Below are 26637 nucleotides of genomic sequence, written 5' to 3' on the forward strand. Positions count from 1 at the left end.
GGCGGCGGCGCTGCGTGCGGGCCGCGGGCGCTGAGCGAGTTGGGGGCAGCACCGGTGCCGCTGTCGCTGCTGCTGCCGCCGCCGCTGCTGTCGCTGCTGCTGCTGCCGCCGCCGCCGCCATTTTGTGAGAGTGCCTCGAGCGGGCGCCATGTTTGTAAGGAAGAAATAGGGCAGCCATCTCCGGCCACCAGCACTTCCCTTTCCCCGTGTGTGTGTCCTCTCGTTCTCCTCCTGTGCCCCGGGCCTGCTCCTCCGAGCCGCCGCCGCTGCCGTCTCCTCCTCCTCCTCCTCCTGCCCGCGCGGGGCGGCCGGGCTCACCCTGTGCAGCCTCGCCCTGCACTGAGTGCCCGTTAAGTGTCTCACTAAGTAACCGTGAGTGAAACCTTCATCATCTCTCCTCACTGAGGGACCCGACCCTCCTCCTCACCGAGCCGCCCCCAAGCGCGGCTGTGCGCGCCGCCGCCACCTCCTCCTCCTCCCTCCGCACCACGGGCAGCGGCAGTGTCCTGCCTTCCTCCACCTCCCTCCTCCTCACCACACCACAGCCAGCACAATGGCCTTTGAAAGCCTGTTCTCCAAACCCCCAAACCCAGTTCTTGACCCAAACATGCCCGACTCTGACAGGCAACATGCAGGGGACGAAAGGTCGAGTAACATTCTTCTCTCTCTCCGCTTCTCATAATGGTGATACTAGTGGGGTGATGATGATGCTGATGATGATGATGATGATAATGTGTGTTAATGTGCCTAGGGGGTTAATAATGTTGGTAGCATTTTGTGGGGACAGGTCACCTTCAGGCTGGAGGAACGGGATGAAGACGGGTGGGGGGAATGCAAAATATGGGGGGGAATCACTGAACTAGAAGTGCATTGTTAGTAGTTTTTTTTTTTCTTTTTTGAATGCATGCATTTTACATCTTCATTTACTTATTCTGGCTGGGTATGTTGGGGGGGGGATGTCCATTTCTTTCCATAAAATGCACTTTCCAGCGGGTGTCTGTTGAATGTCACCATTGTTCTTTTTCTCCCTCGCCCTGGTGCTGCTAGTCAGGTAGGAAGGGGTATTTTGTTTTTGTTTTCTGAGGTGGGTTTTTTTTTTTTTTTTGGTTTACAGAAGGAATCTCTCACTAGATCCATATTTAACCTCATTTTATTGCCAGATTACACCTTACACGTTTAACTGGATCTTTTTTATGCAGATTAAGGTCTGACTGACGTTATCTTTGCCACCTCTCAATCCCCATGCGCAGAAAACCAGAGTCCTGTTCCTGGTGAAAGGACTTCTGTTCCTCCCTTTCCTTCTCTCCTGCAACTGCTGGAAATTCAAATCCTTTCTACAGGCAGCTCTGGCCTTCCTAACTAGTTCAAAAATGCTATTCTGGGATGACAGTTACCAGTCTTTCAATGCACATTTACCCAGAGCATTCATAACATAAGTGCAGGAATTAAAATGTTGTTTTTCAACAACTGGGTTTCAGTCTGTCCTCCCCACGCACCTCCATAACCATGCTCAGTGCTTGTTTCAAAGGACTGAAAAACCTCTAAGAGCCTCTGTGTGAATATCACAGTTCCCTCATTGGAGTAAGAATCATAAATTCTGTGATGTAAGTTGTTCAAAAATCATACAGTGATTTAGTGATAGGTTCAGATAGACCACAGAGCTCCTGATTATTACTTCCACCTTCATTGTTTTAATTTTGAAACAGTGCAAGTTCTGTCCTGTATGTCAACAAAAAACCTGTGGAACAAGAAAAATGTGAATAGATTGGAGATGCTGAAGTTACAGCATTACTACTTGTTATATCTTTGCAACAGTAGCAGCAGATGTATTTTTGGAGTTCATCCCTTAATAAGCCTGGGACTTTTTGCTGTAGACATTGTTTCAATGTTGAAATTACTTTGGTGTTTTTTCCTGTTCTCTTTGAGGATAGGCCCTGGAAACCTTATCCACTGTTCTAATGGAAGCATAGATTTTTGAATTTAGAGTTAGTCATATTATGTTGACAAGTAAAGTTCCTCTTGTCAGCTGTGCTCACTAATAGGCTTGTTATTGCACTGATAAATTATGAAATAGAATAAATAAGTACTGGTCTTAAGCGCTTTTAGTGTGTGTACATATACAAGCATTGCTTTATATTTTAATTTTAGAAGAGCAAAAAATAAATATACTTTATAAATAGTATTTTTTAAAAACAGGACTTTTATAAAACTTTTTTCCCTCTAAACTGAGACATTTGTAGCAAAGTGTATTTCTAGTACACCTGGAGCTTATTTAAAAAAATATAAGACAGACTGTGTGCAGCCTTCATAGTGTATTAGGTAGGCAAATTTAATCCTGTCAAAATGTAATATTTTAACTTACTAAAATTTACAGAGTTTTCTTGGTGAGCTGATAACTTGAAAGGCCTTAAAAAAAAAAAAAAAAAAAAAAGTCTTTCTCTTCCACAGAAAACATGGTTGACTTGCAAGGGGGAGGGGCAGGACAGCGTTCAATGAACTTTTTCTTAAGTACTGAATTGCTCTTGTCAAGTCTCCTTTATATTAGTTTGAAAAGTCTAGATACAATATTTTAGGTCAGTTCTTTAGGAAATATGTGAATATTTGGTATGCTTATGTTCTAAGTTAACTTGGAATTTTATTATAGTATTAACTTCGTATTTTAAAATTAACGTGTAATTTGAATACATTTTATCTTACTTTTTTTTTAAACTGTGTTGGTAACCCAGTAAGACTAGTTTACTATAAATATAGCCCATAATATGTGTTATATGTGTACGTTCCTGAAATCACTCAACAGATCAGATCAATTTTTGCTGTATAAATTAATAACATTTCTGTTAATATTTAGCAGTTCTGTTTTTGAACCGATCTGTAGAATTGTAAAGAAGTTGTTGGGTTCATGTTTTGAGCATAGAAAATACTAAAAAAAAACTTTTTAACCAAGCTTAATATGTTTAGGGTGGAAGTACTATTTTAACACAAAGTCTTTGTTTGCTTGGTTTATAGATGGGGAATCTGATTACATGAGGAAGTTTTTTCCATTCTTTAAATATTTTGAGTTAACTCATTGTGGGAACTTTCTCTTTAAAGATGTGTTTGAGACTTTATATATACGCAGATAACGTCTTTTTAAAGTTCTTTTAATAAAGATTATTTTTAAAGGAAAAGTCAGAGGCAGGGTGCAAGCAAACTCGGTTACATCAAATAAATACCATAGACAAAAATAAAACTCTGTTGGACTACATGCACATGACCTATTTACCTTCAGCAGAGTGAGAGTATGTTAAAGAGAGGAGTGTAACGTTAAGAAAGGAGCCTCGATGTATAACTTGATATATGAGCAGATTATTGCACTGTTCTTRAGATCAGCAAAGTTAGATTAGTTGCAGTAGTTTGTGGCTGATGTTATCTTTTGTAGAGTTGGAATCTTTTAAACTCTCTTTTATAAGCATTGTCTTGTTGTGTTGTGCTATGTACTGGTTTATATCCATACATGCCTAAAATAAAAACTAAATGCTTGTTGCAAACTGAAAGAATTCAGCCATTATGCAGACTTGTATAAACTCAGATTTTCTGACTAATATTGAGCTATGAAAGGCATGAGAAGGATTATTTGCTCCAGTTGGTTCTGCATTTGAAGTCAGTGCCAGATTTACAATTGCCAGAAACTTAAGAACTCTTCTGTGAGTTGAAACTCGTTTTATTTATTTATTTAAAACTTCAGATTGGGTACTGATTCTTTCTGTTAGCTCTTTCTTCATATCTGTCATATAATATCCAGACTTGGAAACTTCTTATATCATTAACTGCTGTAAAAATAGCAGTGACCTAGTGAAAGGTCTGAACATTCAGACACTAACTGTCACAGATCATGAAGGTGCAAGTAGTGCTTCTGTAGCTAATATGGTCTTATGATTTACATTGAGGCCCCTATCTATATGTTAAGGCACAATAAAGTAGAGTGCATTAGACATAGCTTTCCAAGAGACATCTGAATGTCCTGTGCAAAGTTTCTGTAGAAAATTTTAGTGATTTTTTTGCAGAGAGTGTTTGTAAATGTCACTTCAAAATTGGACTTGTTCGTTGCAATTTTGGTTTCTTTTCCCAAGAGCCATGGTAATCGTTGTATGATTTTTCGTTATATATTTGATGTAAGATACTTTTAAATTTTTTAACTTAAATTGTTGTAGTCACTATCTTATTCAAGGTAAACTGAGTTTCACAAAACTTAGCTGAAGTGTCCAGTTGCATAAGTCTGCCTGCTTCTAATCATGTTGTGCCCTGCATGTAGCCTGATGAGCTAGGTGGATAGAGATTTGCCCCAGTCACCTCTTCCTATCTATTTTGTTTCCCAATTCTCCTCTTCCACCTCTCTTAGGAATTACCTGCTCCCTTTCAGTGCGCCAATTCTACCCTCATGTTCTTTGCAGGCGTGATGTTAAATGCTGCTGATGTAACAGGTTTGTCTGTTTTACTGTAATTGAGCTCTACTCTGTTCAGTTACACAGTCAATGGGAGGCGAAGGGAGAAATGTTAGTGGCTGATTGTAAGATGGATAGCAGTGAATTTGAGTCTGTATTGTATACGTTATTTATATATTTAATCTGTTATTTTCTTAACATTATTTTGCAAGCTTCTGTTTCTGTATCTTTTGTCTTGATCCTCATGGCTCCTCAGCTCCATGAAGCACCAGATCATTGTAGATCAGGGAAGAGCTTCAGGAGCTGAACAGCTAAAGATCTCTTATCATCTGTAGTTGCTGCTGTCCAACCTAACTGCTCTCCCAGTCTTCCTTGCCATAAGGTTTCCATCCATCTTCAGTTAAACTTGAGAGTCCATGTGCTCTACGTTATATGTATATGCCCTCTGCATACATTTTGGTTTAAATTGTTAACTTAGGACCATCTTAGAGATTTTTTTTAATAATAGTTAATTGCCAAAGAACACAGTCATGTTAAGCCAAAGTTGTTTGTGATCACTGAATGCAATGTTGTCTCAATTTATTGGTTTTGAGCRCAAATTCAAGAGTTTCTTTGACACGAGGAAAATAGAAAATGCAGAATTAATCACTCCCAAATATATCCTATGGAAAAGCACAGCTTGCTTACTATACAGCCAGCATTGCAGGAGTGGCAAAAATGCAGCTAACCTACACAGCAATTACTCCTCATCTTAATGAGAAGGAGATGGTGATCTGTGTGAATTTCTGACTTAAGTCTACAGTAATAAAACACAGCAAAAGGAGAGATTTGGGTGCTAGGGTGAGAAAGTGGGTTTTCTGATTTTCTCTGTTTTTAGCAGCTCATTGGCCTCCTGCACCACCACAAGAAACCATTTTTTTGGCATATCTTACTGCTGTTTTTCTTGTTTCCTTCTTCATAATACTGAGATGTAGGATCTAGCTGAGGCCAGCCTAGAGAGAAAACCAGGTTAAAACCCAAGTATTCTGATCTGAAACTTTTCATGAAACGATTTCCTTGCCTAACTGTAGATTAAAAGAACTTTAGATTAACAGTGCTCGAAACTAATGGCCAGCTGAAAACTCTGCCTTAACTAACCTGCATAACATTGTGCAAGAAGCCAGTGCCAATTTTCTACCCATTGGCTTGCTGTACTAACTGCAAGAACCTCTACTTTTTTCTAGTTCCTTTCCTTATTACTTTAGAAGTTCTCTAGTGTAGCAGGTTGCTAGGACAAGCTCATCCATATGCATTTGTTACTAGTTTGTGTGGTGAACCTAGAGGAGTAGCCTTGCCATAGAGGCAGCTAAGTTGAGTCCAGGGGCATGGATAATTCACTTATGCTAAAACAGCTCAATCTGTAACAGCTGATTTTGCCGAGAAAGGTAAGGTTAAGCTGAATTTGAATGTTTTGAATTAAAATGTAAACACTAGAATAACCTGCTGTGTAAGTTAATATTTTCTGTGCCAAATATTTGTATAACTGGTATTTCAGTGATTTTAGTAGACTAATTCTCACTGAAAAATAATTCAGTTTTTATTCCTTTCTAATGCATTTTTTTGAGATGCACTAGGAGTGCACTTTGGGCAGTAGAAATGCCTTGTGCTTGTTTTCATGCATACTGCCCCTTCTGTAAAGCTGCGAGTATCTGGAGGCTGAGGAAGATGGAATGAGCATCAGAAATTTTAGTTCTTCTCCATTTGAAGATGAATGAAATGGGGTTTGATTTTTTTTTGGGGGGGGGATCAGGTTTTTTTTCTTTGTTGTTGTTTGTACTTAGCCCTTGTACAGGGGCACGTAGGAGAGGATTATTGCTGATGCTATGGCCTTTTATCTGGTTAGGTTTTCACAGAATGGTTGAGGTTGGAAGAGACCTCTGGAGATCGTCTAGCCCAACCCCCCTGCTCAAGCAGGATCATCTAAAGCATGTTAGACAGGATTGCATCCATGTGGGTTTTGAATATCTCCAGAGAAGGAGATTCCACAACCTCTCTGGGCAACCTGTTCTAGTGCTCTGGAACAGGTTTTGTTTAGTTCAGGGAATTTGGCTGATGTTGCTTAATTTTGCATCTCTTGTCATTCGGATATAAAGATTGCCTTCTCTGTCTCCTGGGTTATCAGGAAATAATAGTACTATTTGACAGCTTGTTTTAAACATTAAAGTTCTTCTGGGCTCTTTATCCTTTATGAAGAAATGCCAGTAGGTCAAGCCATAGTATCCAAGTACCTTTCAGGTAACTTGAAGCAAGTTTTTAGTGAATGCACTTTCATTTTTCTTCCACAAGGATTTAGAATGCCCTAGGCTGGAGTGAAAACTGCTTATGTGGCCTGCTCTGGGCTGTAGGGCTGCCACATGAGGGCCAATTTGTACTATATCAAAATGTTCTAGATTAGGTGCGAAATGTGGTGAAGCAGTACTGTGATGTATATCTAGCCAAGGTGTCTTCATCAGACCACATGAGGGGATTAGTTATGCGTGTTAGGCACCCCGGAGTGGGAACGTGCACTAGCCTTGAAAAGAGAAATGAAAGTTACTCACCTGTAACCAGAGTTCTTCAGAATAACCTCTACACATTGGCATGTCCGACCCATACTTTCTTTTTCCATTGCATCTTAACGTTGCAAGATTATTGGCCAGGCATATACAGAGCTGAGAGAGAATTGGCAGAGAAGAGAAAAAGAGCTGAACACCACCACAATGGAAAGGGTTTAATACTGATAGCTGAGATCTCTGGTTACAGGTGAGTAACCTCTTTTTACTGTTTTATATGCCAGAAGTTTGTATTGCAGGTCTAGAACATAATAGGCCAGGGAATGGCTTCTGTTTCATCATGTCTGTTGATCTTACTGTGTGTTGTGAAGAAATAAGGAGTATAGAACCTTACCTCTTAGTTTGCAGTTAATTTTAACCTTTTATGTCAGATTTCTATGTCTTAACCAGTTAGAAGATTTTTGTGGTCATATAGCAGAGCATGTCTTTAGTATGTCTATTTAAACTAGTATTGCTCTAAAGTTTCAAATCTGTTCCTTCTGAAGTGATACCTTTTTTTTTCCTCTGAAGATCAGATCCCTTGTCAAAATGAGGATAATTTATATTACCTTTTAAGATAATATAGTTTTACTCGGGAAGAGAAGAAAATAATGCATTGGTAGAAAGTAAAAATTTGCTGATGTTTGTTCCTTCAACACAGAGGCTATCTTTTTCACTCCTGAGGTACGCATTGTCTAAGAACCACATCATAAACTGCTCTCCCCCAGTGTTTTGTCATTATTTCAGTAAAGAAAGCTTTGTGGTGTGTTGTTTTGTGTGGTAAGGTGGTTGAGTGTGAAGTGAATCTATAGCAAGTGGGCAAAGCAATTGTTCATTGCTGTTCTAGATCAAGAAAACTTTGTGTGTCAGACATTTCCAGCAATAATAGAAAGTTACTAATGTAGTAAGCAAGGCCAGAATATTGTGTAAGCAAGCACTCTACTTTGCAAAACTGGAGTTCAGATCATCTCTTACTAAATCGATGTTGTGACTGTAGATATCTGCCAAAGGGAAAACAACGTAAGATTCAGACCCATTTCCTAGAAAATCATCTATTAGCTATGTTGTTTCCAGACCACATCTGTTTGTTGTTTTTTTTTATTATTATTGTTACTCATAGTGGAAAAGGAGAAGATCTTGATTTGGGTCACTGAAAACCCTTTCCAAAGCTGCATACTATAGCCAAATCTGTGGAGTAAATTTAGGAAGTGAACTTTTAAATGTTCTGTACTCACTTTCTGGTTGACAACTCCAGTATGGATTTTAAATAGGGGGAAAAAGTCCATAAAATTGAACGTATTACTCCCTTCAAACTTTCTTTGAGGGAGAATTCTGATATTTGCCAGAAATGATACATTTTTGACCATTTTCTTTTCAGGTCAAATTTACCCAGTCATCTGTTTGACATTTTTGAAGTTCAGTGCTTGGAAAATTCCAGGAACTTCCATAATCCTACCTTTGCCACGTAATCCAAAGGATAATATTACTGGGATTCTGCAGGCTCATTTTACCTGGAAAGTCACTTGAGTCCTGGATGCATCCCAGAAGTGTAATTATATGTTAGCAATTCCACAGAGAACTGATAAATACCTTATATTTAAAAGAGCAAAGAGCAGATTTCAGTTCTGCAGAAATCCTTGACAGAGTGAGTTTTGCTTGTTTTGTCAAAAAATGAAAGCTTATTTTTTCTAATAGTTACAAGTGTTTCATTAAAATTTACATTCTGATTTTATTATGCATACTTTATTAGTCAGAAAAATCTCCTGGAAAGATGTGACAAATACCTTTTCTTATATATATATATAGTAGATGATGTACTTCAGAATTTGTCAGGGAATCCTGGAGATAATGGACACTGCAGTGTTTGAAGAGAGTATTGCATGCTTGGGATGGATATTTTGAAGATTCTTCATCTTTTATTAAGTATAAGACTGTTTAGTGAAAGAAATGTGCATGAACAGGTCTCAATAAGCACCTTTAAAAAATCACATGAAAATGTATTCTGAAGCTATCAGTGTACTTGACTTTTTTGGATAGCAGGCATTTTTTTGTTATTTATTTCTGATATTTGTTCTAAAGCTGACTTTGACTCCACAGCCATCTATTGTTTTATATTTGCACTACAGAAGAAGAATTTTCTTTTCAAAATGTTTCTGGTTTTAGTGACATAAGCAAAAACAGTGTTTTGTTCTGTTTACATTTGCAGTGTAGCTAATCTTGAGAAATAGCAGCTAACCAATTTTTCCTACCTTTTTTGTTAGCATTGCAATTTTTTAAATATAAGAAATGCCAATAATGCTGTACCTCTACTCTTTCTGGTATGTTGAACAGCTTCTGCATGGCTTTTGTTGTTAGGATGTTGGGATTTCTTTTTTTTTTAATATTTAAGATACAATATGAGGTCATACAGTTTTGATGATTTGCATATGTTGAAATTTTGTCTTGTTAGATAACAAAGTTACACACACCAGGATTTTACATAGCTTATTCTAAGAATTCAAAAAATGTAAAGATATTTATCTATTTTTATAGAAAAAAAGAATATTTCTGAAACATTGTCTTTCTGATATTTTGAAGGTGGTGGTCTGATATTCTTCAGACTGGATGAGTGATCTTTTCCTATTGTTTGAGTAACATTCTACTTAGGAGATGCCAGCTTCTTGAGCTAATTAATACTCATAAGTAAATAAATGCAAGATGTTCAGGTTTATTTTATAGTAAAAATTCTCAGCTGAAAGCTTTGTACATTCCATTTTCTGTCAAATTCAGTGTTTAGTACAGAAGGGAAAGCCAGGCTTCAGAGCTCCTGTAGAATAGGAGAGGAGGATAGCAGTGGAGGCAAAGAAATTTTTTTGATCCATCTCTTGTCTGTGCGGGTATAAATTTATTACAGCAGATGCAACTAATTGCAGGAGTATGTAGAATGTAAAGGTAACTTAACAGTAAAGATTCTTTGCTCTCAGAAGCTACAGTTAGGTGCAAACCCCACCTAATTTAGCAAAATAAAACTACTGAGAAATTCCAAACATACAGTCCTCCTAAACTGGGCTGGGAATAGAGAGGGAACCATAAAAAGTACAGACATATACTACGAAATAAATGCAAACCATTAAAACCGAAGGACAGGCTCAGAAAAGGAGAGAAATGTAATAGAAAATCATTAAAGAAATTTGAAATTGGTACAGGAATGCAGAAGATAGGTATATGGCCATCAGTCCAGTTATCCATTGCAACAGACAAGAGTATCAGCACTAACAGATGGGTACAGTAATGTCCCAGTCACTCTGTAGCCTTGTATTTAAATAACTAGCCTAAAATAAACACTGAAGCCTTCTTGATCTATTCCATCAAATAACTTTAGGATTTTCCCTGTGTTTCTTGTCATGAATTTTTATACACAAATCTTACTTCTGTTCATTTCATGTCATGAAAAATAGTTGCAGTAATTTAACTATTACTTTTTTAGAGCAGAATCTCATAAATTAGCCTGATATTAAATGTAATGTTTTGAAATCATATGGGTTTTTGAATTGAAGGTGGAAGGGAAGTACAGTTGGCTTATTCTAGCACTTTCGAATTCGGAGTTGTATATGGAAAAAGAAAAGACCCTAAGAGCTCAAATCGTAAAGCTTTTTGTTCTCAGGACCTCACTAGACTTGGAGTTGTTTTTTTCTGGGTTTCTGTCTTTAAGGAGTGTGACAGTAAAACTTTTTCTGCAGTATGTTTTTTGAGACCAAATGACTCGCATTAAATCAAGAATTCAGGAGGATGATTTAAAGTATTTTTGAATGCCATTTCCCCCCCCTTAATGCAATATGTCATATTTGATTTTTAACATTTCTGACATTAAGAGTGTTCAGTGAGCTCTCTTCAGTGTTAACTTGACCTTTTTTTCCCACAGTTTTATTGATATTTTAGTAAGATCATCACGTTCTAGTGACTTTTACAAGAATTGAGTGCTACCTTCTGTTATGCATAACAAGATAAAAAAATGCCTTGCAGGTCAGATTATTTTCTCCTGTGTTCTGGGAATATCTTTTTTTCCACTATTAGAAGCCTTGCTGTACTTATGCATTGGTTAGAACTGTTCTTGGACTTTCTTTGTCATAGACTATAGCAAAACATCCTTGTTGGTTTTGGCTGCACATATCTTGTGTTATGTGGTAACAGGGGGCTGCAAGGAGATGATAGAAAAGAGGTGTAGTGTTGCAGATGCTGTAGTTGTTATATAGAATTCCATCCATAGTTGAGAACTAAGGTTGAGGCAGCAGTCAGTTGAAACTGTTTAAACGTCCTTAATTTTTCTCCAAGGCCTTTGTATTAATCTAAGTGTTCTGCTTTGGAGTTTTTTTTTTTTTTTTTCTCACACTTTTTGGCTTGCTAGTGATCCACAAACGTATCTTGATTTTTGTATTATTGTTGTTAAAGAGTATTTAGTTCTAAGAAGTTCCAGGAGATCTGAGGTGAATAAATATAACAATAATTTATTTTCCCTCGTTCTTTTCTCAGGCGTATCCATTTACTCCTGTTTTGAAAAAAAAAACAAAGCTGGATTGTTTCTATCTCAACAACCGTTTTTTTTTTTTTACTATGGTATCTCGGGTCTTTAGCTTCCTGTTGAGTTCTTCCCTCTTCCTACTCATTTACAGTCCCTTGAAGCGGACAGAATTCATAATCGTAGTAGGTAATACGTTCTCAATAATACAGGACTGAGGAGGGCAAATTGCAAAGCAGTTTAATGTAGCCTAATTACTGCTTATGACCTTGTACCTAAACCTTATACTGCCCCCTGCACTAGTTTAAGAACTGTTGTGTGCATAAGGGCTTCAATAGTCTTAAGATTCTCTGCTTTACAGAAGTTAAAACTTTCTCTTCTAAACCAGAATAAGCTATACTGTCTTATGATTCTCCTTCCTTCTACTCTTCTGATATTTAAGAGTTACAAAATTAGGGATAATTTGCCCAGATGCTGTGTTAATTTGTTATTCAGATCCATGCTTAAGATAAGACTGGTTCATAAGATTTTAAAATTATTTTCCTGAACCTTATTTTCCTCTAATGGAATATGGGCATAGATTTGCAGTATTCATGGATAAGTATCTGTACGACTTCATGCCTTGTGATACAGTTAATCTTATTCTTAATATTTTGGGAAAAAAAGAGGTTAAGATTCTGCATGGTCATTACATGAATTTAAAATTTAAGGCAGACAGATCACAACTTAAAATAACTTCCGGATGCAGCTGCATCTGTAAACTGACTTGAACTGGGATCGTCAGATACTTTACCACCAATTCCTTTAATAAAACTTTTAAAGTTTGCTAGCTAGGGAATATAATAAGTGATGATTATAAATTCAGTTTACTTTGTTCTCTCCTATAAGCATGTTATAGCATATAAAGAGAACACAAGCATTTATCTGTTTCAGCAGAAGTCAGCAGTTCGCCCTTGTGGTGATGACACCAACCTCACATAGGATTATATTATATATTTCCTTCAGTTTGGTCCTAGTGAGACTTCATCTGGAATACTGTGCCCAATTTTGGGCTCATCAGTACAAGAAAAATACTGACTTACAGGATTGAGTCCAGTGGAGGGCCACCTAGATTGGTAAAGGGATGGAATGCTTGATGTACAAGAGGGAGAGAGGTTTACTTGGTCTGGAGGTGACAAAATGGGGAGGAATTCTTGCTGCCTTTTACCTCAGAGGCAGCTATAGAAGAGACGGAGCAAGGCTCTTCTCACATCTTCTCACAGGTGCACAGTGAAAGGAGAAGACACAGTAGATAACGGTTGCAGCACTGGAAATTCCCTTTTTTGTAACCCAAGAGGTGTTCAGATATTTAAACAAGTTGCCCAAAGAGACTGTGAAATCTCCATCCTTTGAGATGGTCAAAATTTGATTAGGCTTCACCCAGTGCAACCTGATGAAGCTTTGAAATTGGATTGAATTTTTAAGTTGGCCTTGCCTTGAGCAGGAGATTGGATAGAAGCCTCTTTGAACATGAAAGATTCGGAGTCTGATCATTTTAGTGTTTTAAATTTCTATTGCTGTAATATGCTTCAAGAGGCAAGGGAGAGTCAGATATTTTGCCCGAGGGGAAAAACATATTCTGGCTCATTTACAAATGCCTGAAAATATTAACAAAACCTGACAAAACTATCGGCAGAAATTAAACTCATAAAACTTCAGCTGTGATGGTAATGTTCTCAAACTTAATTGCTTGTTACATGAGGTTAATGCGTTCTGTGATAATTTTCTTTGTTGTATTTATTTGATTATCCAGTATTAACATTGGTTAGAATCTTGGAGTTTTCTCAGTTCGATAAAATAATCTGTGTGGAACAGTATCCTCAAGAGTTAATTATTATCTTAAACTGCGGATTTTTGCTATAGTTCAGAAAATTATGTGAACATGATGCAGGTTCAAGCCCTTGAAAGATCAAATTCTGCAGCCTTACTTCTTTTTTAAATAATTTTCAGTCCATATCAGTAAAACATGAGATAAAAAGAGCAAAAACAACATACAAGTTCACAAAAATTATAGTTTGCTTCTTGTTAATGAAAAGCTTAAAACCTTATACTACAAAGTCAGTTAGTTCAGTATAGAATAGGCTTACATTTAATATTAAAGAGCAGTATAGTCATGTCTTGTTCAGAAACGCTAAAGGCACTAATCATTGTTTAGTGGCATCTTAAATTAACAGGCATTTGCCAGTAGAGCTTGTGGTTGGAGAAAAATATCGCCTGCATGTTATTTTTATTTGATAAACCTTAGCAAAGTATYGTAGCCTTAGTTCCTCACTTCCTCAATCTGTTGTCTATGGGGAAGATGTTCTTCCATTTTGTCTATTGTGTAATACCTTTGTATTACCAGCATAAGGGTTTTTTCATGCGYGTACATTCACTGGTCTGGACACTAGGTGTGGATTAGACCTTCCTATTTCTTCACAGTCTAAGATAATGCAGGCTTCCAGTTCATCCCTGTTCATCCCTTCCTGAGTGCAGCTGCTGGACAAATGAAGCACTGTGTTCCAACCTTGCTTTTTTTTTCTATCTCCATCTGAGAGCAATCCTAGATTCTTTGCTCTCAACAACACATTTTGATTGAGAATTTTTTTTCTCGGAGATGACTGGCCCTCCAGATTATATGTTTTCAGTAATCGGAACCTGTTGATCTTCCTTTTAGAGCAGCGTGAAGATCCTGTATGCTGAATCTTCATTCCTTCCGGTTCCCATTGCTCAGAATGTGTCACAGGGACCTATCCCAGCCTGCCTTTTTTAGCACACCTTAAACTGGCTTTCCTGAACAATGCAGCAGAGCGGTCTAACCCATACCGCCAGCCTGCCTGTGCCAACAGACAGACCAAATAGCTGGAATTCTCAGGAAAAGGTAAGCCTGCATTTCTGTCTTTCCAGCTTTCTCTCCATGTGCACCAGAGCAAACTAAGCCTCACCATCATTTAGTGAGCTAGCAATTCTCCACAAAGCAGAATGCAGGAAGTGGCATGGTTTATCCTGGTATGAGTGGGGCACTGCAGGTGGAAAATTTTGTCTTCCTTTGAAGGATAAGTGCCCAGATGTGACACAGATTCTGACAGATTCTTTGCTGCACTCTGCAGTGCAGCATAGGTAGAAATTCTTTTCTGTCTTCCAACCTCCATCAATTTCCATGTTCATGTTGGCCAACGATGCAATTCCTTCATCTGTCAAGGTTGTCCTAGGGAAGTTCATTGGCAAATAGTTGTGAGAATTGGAGATATTTTTCCTAGGCCTGTAAACCTTTTAAGTCTTATAGTAATGATGCACCTTGAGAATTTCAGTCAGCTTTCTTTCTGGCTCTTTTCCTGGAGGATTATTGCCATCTTTCTCTTGCAATCTGTTAAGCACTTCAAGTTTCTGTGATGTTGCATCAGGAACTGGAAAGTGGTTAAAGTCCAAATTGGACTGAAAAACCAGATGCCAGTTTCATTTCTAAAGGACAGGTCTTTGAATTTGATATTTCTGCTCAAAAGAGAGGGAAATCGTTTTGTTGCTGTATCACAGTGTGTGTCTTTACTCTATTTTTAATCTACAATCTTACAAAAGATAAACAAATGAGAACTGTAATTCGAGCAATATAGTTGAGCTTCAGCAGTACACCTACTCTGTCCTCTCAAGCCAAGTGCCTTCTCTTCGGTGTTGATTCTCATATTTCAAAAGGTTTGAGTGCTGACCAGAAGGATCAGGTGTTCAGAATGTCTGGCAAAAATACTCATGTTGTTGAGCTTTTCAAAAATTTTGTTTGTGTTTTTGTTTCACAGTTGTTGCAAATTTAAATATTCCATAATGTTGCTTAAAAAATCATATTCTGTGGGAGTATAGATTGCTCTTCATGGTGTTTTGGGCACAGATAAAATTACTGTAATGGAAACATAATTTTTGTCTCCGTCATTGCAAATAATTTTCAGGAAAAAATGCCCTGAAATAACTTCAGTCCAAGTCACCTGCTTTTCCTGTGAAGCTTTTTAGTCAGAGCTAAAATGTCCTTGTAAGAAAACAACAAGTTGAGCCTTAAGAAGCTCATCTGAAATATCTTGTCGTTAGCTTCAAAATAATTAGCTTTCTGACATTAGGATGGAGGAAAGCCTAAGCTGCTACTTTAGCTTCAGCAACCAAATATGTCAGTTGCACTGTAAGGAAATCCATAGAGAGAACTGAGCTGGTCTGTTAAAGAAAGTAGAATAGATTTTAAACACTCTGCAAAACGTATATCTGGTGTAATTATCGCAGCTACCAAATAGCTAGTAACATTTAACACAAGTATTTCTCTAATGTTGTGACACAGAAGTCAGAGTTGTGAAGTCATTTGCAGATCTTTACCTGAATTTTTTTTGTAAAAATAGATCATCTGCCAGTTCAACCAATATCTCTAGTTGAAGGAGGATTCAAAATAAAAAGTGTTTGATGCCTGACTCAAAATAGGATTTCATGCTATTATTTCAGTAAATTTCTTCTGTTTGTTTTCCCATCCGCTTTTATTATCATTGATTTAATTTCAATTCAAGGAAAAGTTTTTGTTCTTACTATGTTTCTCCTAATGGAGTCCTATTATTTGTGTTTTAATGTTATCCAGATTGATGAAGGTCAAATGAAAATATATGGGATTTACATCATGTTATGTGAAATAGCTCTTGCTGAAAACTGAGCCATCAACAATTCAGAGGTTTTTTTAAAAAAAAAAAAACAAAGCAATGTGGATCATCTTTGGAAGAATTTCTGTTATATTCAGGATCAATGTAAGGAATACTCCTGCTCTGGTTTCAGCTAGTCCAAAGTTAAACAATTCTTTTTTAGTGATGTGCCTGTATGTTTTTTGTATACATATATATATATGTATGTATGTGTRTATATATATATATAAATATATAAAAGTACCGCTCTTTTAATAGTAGGTATAAAGTTATCTTAAACTAATATTATTCCAATTCTACCAAGAATATCTTTAGATCCCTTCTTCATTCCATTAATACTGCTGTATTATTTCACACCAGGAACAAGTGCTGAACAGAAATGTCTTGTTTAAATCTTTACCTATGAATCCCTCAGATTCCTTCCATTCAGAAGCTGCAGAAGCACACCAGAGAAAAGGAAAAGCAGATGTGGCCATTGGTAGATCCTGTTAGCCACTTACCCCAGGCAGACTGCAAGTGAAATAGGGGTTCCGTTCAGTCGTCTTTTGGTTTGTATGCCAAATCGTTTATTTGTTTTCATCTAGATGCACGTGCGAGCAAGAGCAACAAGACCTGTGCCTGTATTAACAACAGCAGTCATAGGCACATAAAGTGAACATCATCTCTTTTTGGTGACAAGTGTATTCAGATACTGACTTATTTAAGTTCTCTCTCTTTTGAGAAGGCTGATTACCTTTAATTATGTGAATGCCACAAGACTTACTAAGGTACAGCTTTCATAAGCTTACCAGCCTTTAGTGTCTTCTAGTAATTTGTTGCTTCTCCCCTCTCTGAGAGTGTAAATAACAGCTTTGGCTTTTTTGCATTGAATTAATTTTGCATTAAAATACTTTTTTTTTTTTTTTTTTTTTTCCCCAGAAATGACATTCTGAAACCTTAGGTAACTGTTTATCTGTCTGAACTTTCAGAGTTGATTACAGATGATTAACTGGTCTTTACTAAACATTAAGCCTTAGTATGAAATCTTCAGTCCTCTGTTTACAAAGTTGTTAATTTAAGATTTCTTGTATTTTTTTTTCATGACTGTTATACAAGAAGGACCCCCATGTGGAAATATACTTCATGATTTTTTTTTTAATCCAGTAATTCATGCTCACTGTTTGTTTATGGCAGCAAGTTAGTTAGTACTCATTGCAATAAAGAAATTATAAAAGGTTTTGAAAGCTTCTAATACCACTTTCTCAGTTTGAAATATGTAAAAGCATGCCAAAAATAATTCAATATTCAATATGAATCTTTGAGGTCACTTGTTTTCCCTGTCTCCCACTCTTTCCCTGTTCTTGGGGGGCATTGGAATGTGTTCTGCAAGGAAATCAGTGGAGTTGTCAGCTGTGCAAAAACTGAACTAAAACTTTACACAGACACTGTTGAGAGTTGCTGTCCTGGTGTTGTGTACAACCCTGATGCTTGCTGGTTAAGACTTTGTGTCTTCCAGACTGGTCTTACGCAAGAAATACTATAATTTCAATATTTTTCCGTCAAAGGGAAGATTATTTTGCCTTACATTTTATTTCTCCTAAAGCAAATATTTTATTTTGTGTCATTTTCGTCAAATAGCGTCCAGACCAACAGATGTTTGCATTATGAAAAACATTGTTTCCCAAACAATTTCCATTAATTTGGGGGTTTCCTTGGTAGCTCAGCATTTTGTAAGTAATTTGGTTGATAATAAATATCCTTTATTGTTTGTATAAAAGTCAAAGTAAGTTTTTACAGTCATTTTGTTTGAAGAATGAGAAACAGTACTCTAGAATCAGAACATAAAGCAGTGACAATACTGTATGTATTGGTGGTGGGGAGAAGGAGGGACCCAAGAGCAGAAAAAAGTAGTATATGCAACTTGAGAATAGCTTTAGGACCACCAAGTAATCCTCCACAGTGAGAAATACATGTTTTAAAAGCTTTMATTTATTTTCATCTATTATTTTCACAGCTTTAAGTGGTTTTTTTGCTGTTTAGCGTTGTCTCGTGGATGATGCTGCTGGTGGTATCTTTTCCAAGATTTTTGACGTTTGTTTATTAATAAATGAGGATTCTGACTTTTACCAGTTTTCAGTGATTCAGAAAGAAACCTTCAATTTCATACTTCAAGCTTTCATAGAGTTTTCTACTATGTATGACCTTACCTCCATGTTGCCCCAGTCTGGCAGTTTTTCTGTTAAGTATCTGGTGAATCTGGTACTTCTGTACAGTAGTGGTTTCAGTCTCTATAGGACTAATTGCATTTTCTAGCACTCTCCATGTAAAAGTGCAGGACTGAATTTCTGCAAGGTTCTGTGGTGCCCACAAAGGCTGAATTCCTGAAGTGATGAAACATAGTGTAAAAATAGTTATATAGCTGTCTGTGTAAGTTTGAAAGTTGTGCATTCTTCAACAACCAAAACCCAGCAAATACCAAATAGCAGAATAGGAGTTGTTGCTTCAGGAGAAATTGGTGCGGTGGAACGCCTGAAACAGAYGTTAGAAATAAGACACCTGGTGTTTTGTTGGAAGTGCTACTTTCATGGCAAAATATTTTAAGGGTTATTATTGTTTGGTAGACAGAATGTTATTCAGAGGTTCATATAATCCTGGAAGCTTTTTTCTGTACTGGTGGAAATGAGCACAGGCGTTTCTGTTATTTACTCTACAAGCTCTTAGAAGTGTTATATTTGTATTAATATATATTTTTTGAATTATGTTTGCATTTTTGAATATTATTTTTATTAATACATATTTTTTGAATTATCCYTTCATGTCACTCCAACTTTTAAAGCCTTTTGAACCAGTTAACATTTATATTCAGAAGTTATGTTCATAGGCACATTGCTCTAATTGCAGTATTTATTGATGAAATATTTCCACTTTGTGATGTATGAAACAGCCCTCCCCAAAATTCAGTGTAGTGAATTTTAAGAAAACCTGGGCAGCTTCAGATAGAATAGCATCATCAAATGTCTGTTCTCTGTAAGTTTTGAGAGTCCAGCAAATGAAGTGGAAATGCTAATAGTCCTTTGCTGTCAACTACTGCTAATAATTTTTTCATTTTTACAGAATCAACTGACATTGTTCATTATCCCTTAGATTTCATATATTTTTTCCCTTCCAGCTCAATTTCAGATTTCCAATAAGCACAATTACATATTATGTGTTAGTTACATTATTAACATATCAGTTGTGTGTATTTTCATGGCAAAGCAAGGGTGCATTAAAATATATTTACTGGAAATACCAARCAGTAGCACAGGTTGCCCATAAAGCCTGGGTTTGTTAGATCACTGTAAGGGTCCCTGTTTTAACTTAAACAAAACAAGAATAAAGTTAATGCAGCCAGAAGATAGATACTATATTACAGATAAAACAGTAAAAGGGAAGATATTAGTTGCTGTTCATCCTGCTTTACCTACAACTGTTAAATCCAACCTCTTTTCAGATCTGGTGATTTTAGGTAGGAGAATGCTGCAAGGCTTATTTCTGAAGCAATCCCTTTTTCTTGCTTATGTAAACAAGAGTTTTGCAGTTACTACTGCTGCATACTTCCAGGATCCGGTGCATAGATGAAAATGTGTTCATAGTACTATGTGGTGTTCCCCCTCGGTGCCCAGCTACTTTTCATTATTCTACTCATAAGTGTTCAGTTTGCAGATAGCTTTACTTGCCTTAATTTTCACTGTATCTATTCTGCAAATACAACAACATAAAGGCATGTAGTAGCATTGGTTATTCCTTGATTCTGTTGAAGTGTGACTCCATTTTTTTTAGAATAAACCAAATTGTGTGTTTCTTGAGTAAGTGAAAGCATTAAGTATTTCTAGAAGTGGTTAAACCAGCTCTTCAGTGTGAAATACATTTAAGGGCAGCTCTCCTAAATATTAAAGCTGTGTTTGTAATCAGATTAGGGAAGACTGTAAGAAGACATGGCCTTAGTTCCTAGAAGTAAAAACCACCAAGCAAAATCCCCCAAAACATAGTTTTAAAGCTTTTTTTGATAGTGCAATACATTTTAGGGCCATTTAATGACTTTCATTCTGCTTTTTGAAAGAAAATCTGAAATTGTAGTAGTTTGGGGGGTGTTACATGTGTTAAAATGTCTACACAATTTTTTAGAATTTAACTTGAGGAAAGAAATATGCAGTGTTTTTGGTTTACTATGCTGTTGGATGGATGAGATGGATGATGTTACGTACTTTTTTCCTCCTACAGAGAAGATGGAGAGCTAGAAGATGGTGAAATAGATGATGCAGGATTTGAAGATGTTAAAGAACATGGTACAAAAAGTGAAGATAAACAGAAAAATGACAAAGGACATAGAAAATCACGGAAGAAACGCAAAAAAGAAAAAGAAAAGAAAAAGTCAAAAAGGAGAAGACGGGATAAGCATAAGGTTAGGAAATGTAAAACAAAATATTGGAGATGCTTATTTGAATTCCRGGTTTATTTTACTTATCTAGGAAATCAGACAAGAAGCCTAAAAAATGATTTTAGCCCTACTTATGCAGTCTTTGGACACTGAGTGCTATTTTTGATAGTCCTATCTTCTCAAGGCATTTTGGTATTAAAGTACTTGGCTAAATAGACTTTTAATGTGAAAGTGCATATTCACTCATTTCAGTGACAACTTGCATACGGTAAGAGATGGTAAATTATTGAGTCATCCAGGTGTAGCATCTTATAAATGATAGTTTAGAAACTTGTTAGTTTTGTTTAGATGCATTTTCATAACTTCATTTTCATCTGTMTTTAAAAGAAAAAGTCACATTTAAGTTTAAGTGTATTATATGATATGCATCTTTATTGCATGCCTGTTATCTTCAATGTTTCTTTTAAAAACAGTTTACAAAATACTGACGTTTATGAGCATTTCACTCTGCCATTGTCAGTCTCTGTGGCAGTTCTGACATAAAAGGCCAAGATGTTAAACCACTTTTTAAATTCTTTAAACCTTAAACAGCAGTGTAACTTAATCGCACTGRTCACTAAAAACAGTAATGATAGCTCAACCATTAAGAGTGAAAAAATTTTAGAATAGGAAGCATAATGTAAATTTCATGTGTTCATTTGTGTTGCTAATTATCTAATTCATTGAGAGAAAAGAATTCATATCAGCTAAGTGATCTCTTCAGGAAACATGTCATTAAGATAATGCCTATAATTATGTTTTAAATGAGTTTAAAAAATGCAAGAGATTCACAAAATTTTTACCAAGAAAATTAAACTTAATTGTCATCTTCTAAAAATCATGGAACTATACTATTCTGGTACAGTTTTGAGGGGGGAGGCAAAGAATTAGAATTTGTTTTTTGAAATTGGTTTTCTCTCTAATTTTTTGCAACACAATTTATCTCAATAGAACACTAATATGAWTGTAATGCAAGAAAAAGTAACAGGGACTCAGGGAGAAAGGCTTAATATGAGAAGATAGTTTTAAAATATTTTTAGAAAAAGAGTTGGACTAAATGGCACTCTCGGTGTTGTCTCATCAACAGTAACACAGTCATATATTCCAATACAAGTGGTCCGCTGCATTTATATTTATAAAACTGCTTCTTTAATTGAATAAATTAACTCCATGAGTTTACATATATTTGTTTTTAGAGATGCAAGGTTTTTTTTGTTTTTGGAACAATATGTTCCAAAATATTAGAAAACGTAAGATATATACGCTTTGCTATTTGTTGCTGTTATATAAAACCCTGTTCCAGTTTAGTTTACTTAAATTGTTCAAAGASCTTTTTTTTAATTGTTCATTGAGAAAATTACAACAATATGCCGTAATAACTGAAAATGAGTGTTTTGAAGAAATAAGTGTACCTATAGCCTGAAGTAGTGGTGCATACTGTGTGTGGATAATATCAAGGAGCTGTCAGAAGAGCAAGTAGCAGCAAAGAAATTGTAGGGGACTGAAAACCTGGTATTTCCAGAAGTCTTTGTCTTTTGGAGGTCTAGATGTCTTTTGGGAGGCTGCTTGTAACAACAAGTGATTTCCTTAATAGTCTAAATAAGGTATAGACCTTCCCCTGCCCAGCAGAAAATGATCTGATCCRTGGTCATATGCAAGTTTCTAGCCATCTCCCAGATCTGTTAGCCTTTCAGCAGTATCCTTGCTATGTTGCAAAGCAGTGGTTCTCAGAGGGACCCGTAGGAAGCTGTTACAACCCAGAGAAAATACATGTGGCGATAACCCTCAATGTTTACATTCAAAAAGCCTCATTGGATCACATCTTTGATCAAAATCAAAGAGTGCACTTTCTTTGACTTCCCTTAGAGGTTTGTGGGAGTTAAGAAAATAGTAGGCCAATGTAGGCTAATGCTTTCTTTAATTTCATATACAGTAGACCAGTTATATAGTGCATTGTTTAACAGCATTTGAGACAGAGATTTTCTTCTTTTTTTCAGCATAACTCCCCTTCCAGTGATGACAGTTCAGACTACAGCCATGACTCTGATATTGAGCGTACAGAAAGACCACATAAAAAGAGTAGTAGTTCATACAGAGATTATGATTCTTCATTCACTCAGGTAATACTTTTAAAACAGATTTCTCAGGTCTTTCTTTATTTGCAATTTAAAAAACGTTAATCTAGATAATGCTGTTTTTGAAGGCTGCCTTGATCATTGTGCCTATTCTCACAGATTTCAGAAAATGCATACAGTTCTCATCTCCTTTGAGCAAATTTCCAAACGTGGCATGAATGTCAGTGAGGCGCTGTATTTTACTGGATAGTAGTTGAGCTGTTTTTATTATTGCCTATACTAAATTTAGGCTGTACTAAGAGGAAACAGCTTTCAGAAGGCCACCTTTGAAAATCTAGAGTTGATTCTGCCTTCTAATAGCTGAAATTGTTCCAGCTTTTCTCAGTTCATGCTGCTAGGTAGCCTTCATGAGACCACTGGGCAAAATTGAATGCTGTTCTCTAAAGTTGAAATAGGGTGACTAGAGGCAAGAGGGAGTACCTAGAGGTATTACAAAGTGTGAAGATAGAAGCCATTCCAAAAATCTTTAAGCCAGCCTAATCTATTAGGAAGTGAAGATTCTGTTTGTGGAAACTGGAGAAATGACAGTGCTGGCTTAGCAATGGCTGTAACAAGTATTTCATTCTAACTTGGAGAGATGAAACAGATTTCATTGTCCATGTCTCTGATTCTCRTGAAGTTAAAAAAATAAATAAATAAAAAGTACTTTAGTCGTAGTTCTTATTAACTATTCATATATTTATAAGAAGTTAAATTTTAATTATGCCTGCTGTTACTAAGTAATAACTCCATTATTAATGTAAACATTTGATTCTTGTTTTAATTCTACTAACTTTGGTGGTTACTGTTCAAACTGTTGAACAACATGTACTGCAAAGATTCCACAGGTTAATCTGCCTTGCTTCTTGAGAGATGCCAAGTAATTTCTCAAATTCTTGCAAAACAAGCATAACAGAATCTTGCCAACATGTAGTATCAGTATAGAGTTTCAGAAATAAGTATGAAAGTCAAGCATTTTAAAGGTGTTTGCATTTTATGTCACCTAATATGACATAGTTAAATTAGTGTATTTTTCTAACTATGAAAATATCTCTGTTTAATGTCTTATACGTGTGTTGTAGGCACATTTCTGAGGCATCGAATACATAATATTTTTCTGTGATCTGAACATGCTCTAAGCAATATATTTTATTTTTTTACTCATGCTATAGTACCTACTATTTGTTTTTAAAAAAAATTTCAGAACTGTAATGAGATAGTGCTTAGGGTATATAACTTTGCATGCACTAAAATGCTTTGTCAACCTATGAAAAGTTTGGCGGAGTATAAATGCTGATTCTTTTCTTTCTGATCTTTTCTCCTATTTTGATCCATTCAAAACAAAAATATTAATTTTTACTGAATAACTGATTTTCCCTGGATAATTGTRATAGTTGTTTCTGCAGATCCAGGAGACAGCATGACAATGAAACTGCATGAAAATAACTGGCAGTTTGGGAGGGATGATGTTTGAAATATTGAGTTGCTTCTGAATAATGCAATTCTTTTTATACAGCATGGACACTTATCAGGAAATTACATGACTTCACAGAAAATGCAACATAAAAAAAGTGTAAAAAGTAAGGAGTATGATGAATATGGTCATTATAGTGACGAAAACTTTGGTAATTATAACGAGGAAGAAAAAGATGAAGATTTTGCCGATCAGCTGAAACAGTATAGGCAATCTAAAGAGACTTCCAACTCTGATTTAGGACCTCCATTTCCTAAAGAACCGATGAAAAAACAAGGAATGAAGGGAATCCAAAAAGGTAAGATAATTTGGTTGGTTAACTCTGTTGTGTGTCAGAATGGGATCATACAATTGTAATGATGGGAAAAAAAGTGTAAAAACGATTGCAGCATGCAATGTGCAGTATTTCAGTGCACTTGCATGCTCTGTGGCGATTTTTTTTTTTTTTTTTTTACTTTTGCTAAGTTCGACTTTTTTTACTTTGCCTGTAATACAGTATGTTTTTCAGTGTAACTCTTGTGCCTTTAATTGGCTTCTAGACACTTCACCTTTCCTTTTTCCTCTTCCTTGGATCTCTCCCCACAATGTATCCAACTTCAGTAAGCAGCTGCAGTAATAGGAGACGGTAGCAGTTCTGTCATGCATCATTTTGGGATCTTTGTGTTGATAACTGAATGAAGAAAGCTATCAGGGGTGAGCCATGAGCCAGCAGTCTCCCATCACTAGGTGATATGCTGTTCATCAGTAGGGAATAAAATCATATATTCACATGTATATATTGAAGAAGAAGGTCAAGTGTTCACTAATGAATATGTGTTTGAAAAAAGAAAACCCTACCGAAGAATCAAGTCTTATGTGTATAACTGTTTGAGTTAGAAATCATAGGGCTTTATAGTGACTTGCTCATGCTGTATGTGAAAAAGATAAGCTCTCTTCATTTACTACCATGATGATTTGTTGTGTTCTGTTTTGACTCAGGAAAAAAAATGACAAAAGAGTAGCAGAATCTTTTTAAATGAACCGAAAGGGATTTTTCATGTGCTTCCTGATAAAATTGCACAGGATCTCTGTCTGCAAGTCATGTGAGATGAAGTCAAGGTGTTGTCAATAGAATCAGCCTTGTCCTGGCAGAGTGACACACCTGTAGCAGATGCAGTGGCAGCAGAAATCTCTAACTGGTTTCTTGTTTTTAAGTTGATGGGAAAGGAGATGCTCTACTCCAGTGTTTTCAGTTGAGACCGTGACTGCTCACTTGCTCATAGCTGGATACTTACCCACTTGGAACTGATGAAGCTTCCAAACAGTTGCCATTAAACACTTCAGTATTAAAAGCTCTTTTGCTGTATTTCTTAGATTCTCAGCTAACCTGAGAGCTTCCTCAGCTTCCTTGCGATTTGTGATAATGAAACCAGATATATATACCTAGGTGCCAATTGTGCTGGTTAATTAGGTGTTCAGAAAGTGACCAAACTGTAGCAAAATCAGTATTTCTGGTTCTGCAAGTGGCAAAGTTTATTTGAAGATGATGTGCAAYATTTCTGAGTGAAAAACCAAATTATGCATTCTATCTAGAAATGGGAGGATGATAATTTTTTCCGTGATTTGTGACCTTTCCTATTGTTTGTCTTTAGTTTGGGATGAGAGAAGATGGATTTTTTTAAATAGAAGTGAGTTAAGGAGCAAATATGAAGAAACATAATGATTGAGAGAAGAGAATGCCTCTTTATAGTCACAGCAAACCAAACAGTTTCAAAAGTGCATGTGTTTGAGCAATGACAGCAATAGCATCAGAAAAGCAAAAACAGTCAGTCAAGAACCTTTGACGTTGGTCTAATTCAGGAGAGTAACTGCTAAAAGGGCTAAGCAATCCAAGATTGCTTTAGAGAATGTTATGCTCCCTATGAGACCTGACACCCAAGGGGATTACAAGAGAGTTCAGTGAGATCCTGAGAGAATAGAAGAATCTTAATCAGTTGTCTTTAATAACAAAGCATTCATTAAGAAACAAAAACAAAAAAGGAGATCACTTCCTAAATGGATGAGGAGGAGTGAGGGTGAGTGCCCAGTAATTACGGTGGTTTCCTTTCCATTTCTTACCTGGGAGAATTGAGTTAGTGCTCTGAATTAAAGATGTCTGTTCCCCAAATAGACACTGTTACACAAGGATAGATAAGCCTGAAAGGAAGTTCAGCTAACAAAGTGTCTGAGGAAAGGTTGCGTTAATTACGACATAGCATTACCAAACAGAAGAAAAGTCTACCCTCTACCTTGTCTTCTCTGCAGTCATGGTGTTCATATGACCTCATGTTCTTCCCATTTTGAAATAAGATCGACAGCTTCTCCTTCACTGTGGCAAATTCGTGTTGTTACTGGATTCCAAAAGCATTTGTTCAGTTAATTACCAAGTTACAGCTAGTTAATTGCCACAGGTTACCTGTATCTGCAG

General features: G+C 36.4%; 1 protein-coding gene across 2 annotated transcripts in view; it reads left to right on the forward strand.

The window, feature by feature from the left end:
• Window positions 1-6: 6 nt before the first annotated feature.
• The window catches only part of ZC3H6 (zinc finger CCCH-type containing 6), a 41325-nt gene continuing 14694 nt past the window's right edge, over window positions 7-26637 (forward strand). For both annotated transcript variants that reach the window (XM_085313458.1, XM_085313459.1), the window contains exons 1-4: window positions 7-645; window positions 20408-20588; window positions 22601-22723; window positions 24234-24489. In XM_085313458.1, coding sequence (XP_085169584.1) covers window positions 554-645; window positions 20408-20588; window positions 22601-22723; window positions 24234-24489 — 652 coding nt within the window. In that variant the 5' untranslated portion in view covers window positions 7-553. The remainder of the gene's footprint in view (window positions 646-20407; window positions 20589-22600; window positions 22724-24233; window positions 24490-26637) is intronic.

Source organism: Rhea americana, unplaced genomic scaffold (assembly GCF_003343005.1).
Source record: "Rhea americana isolate MKP2758 unplaced genomic scaffold, rheAme1 scaffold_386, whole genome shotgun sequence".
In the NCBI taxonomy this organism is placed as follows: Eukaryota; Metazoa; Chordata; class Aves; order Rheiformes; family Rheidae; genus Rhea; species Rhea americana.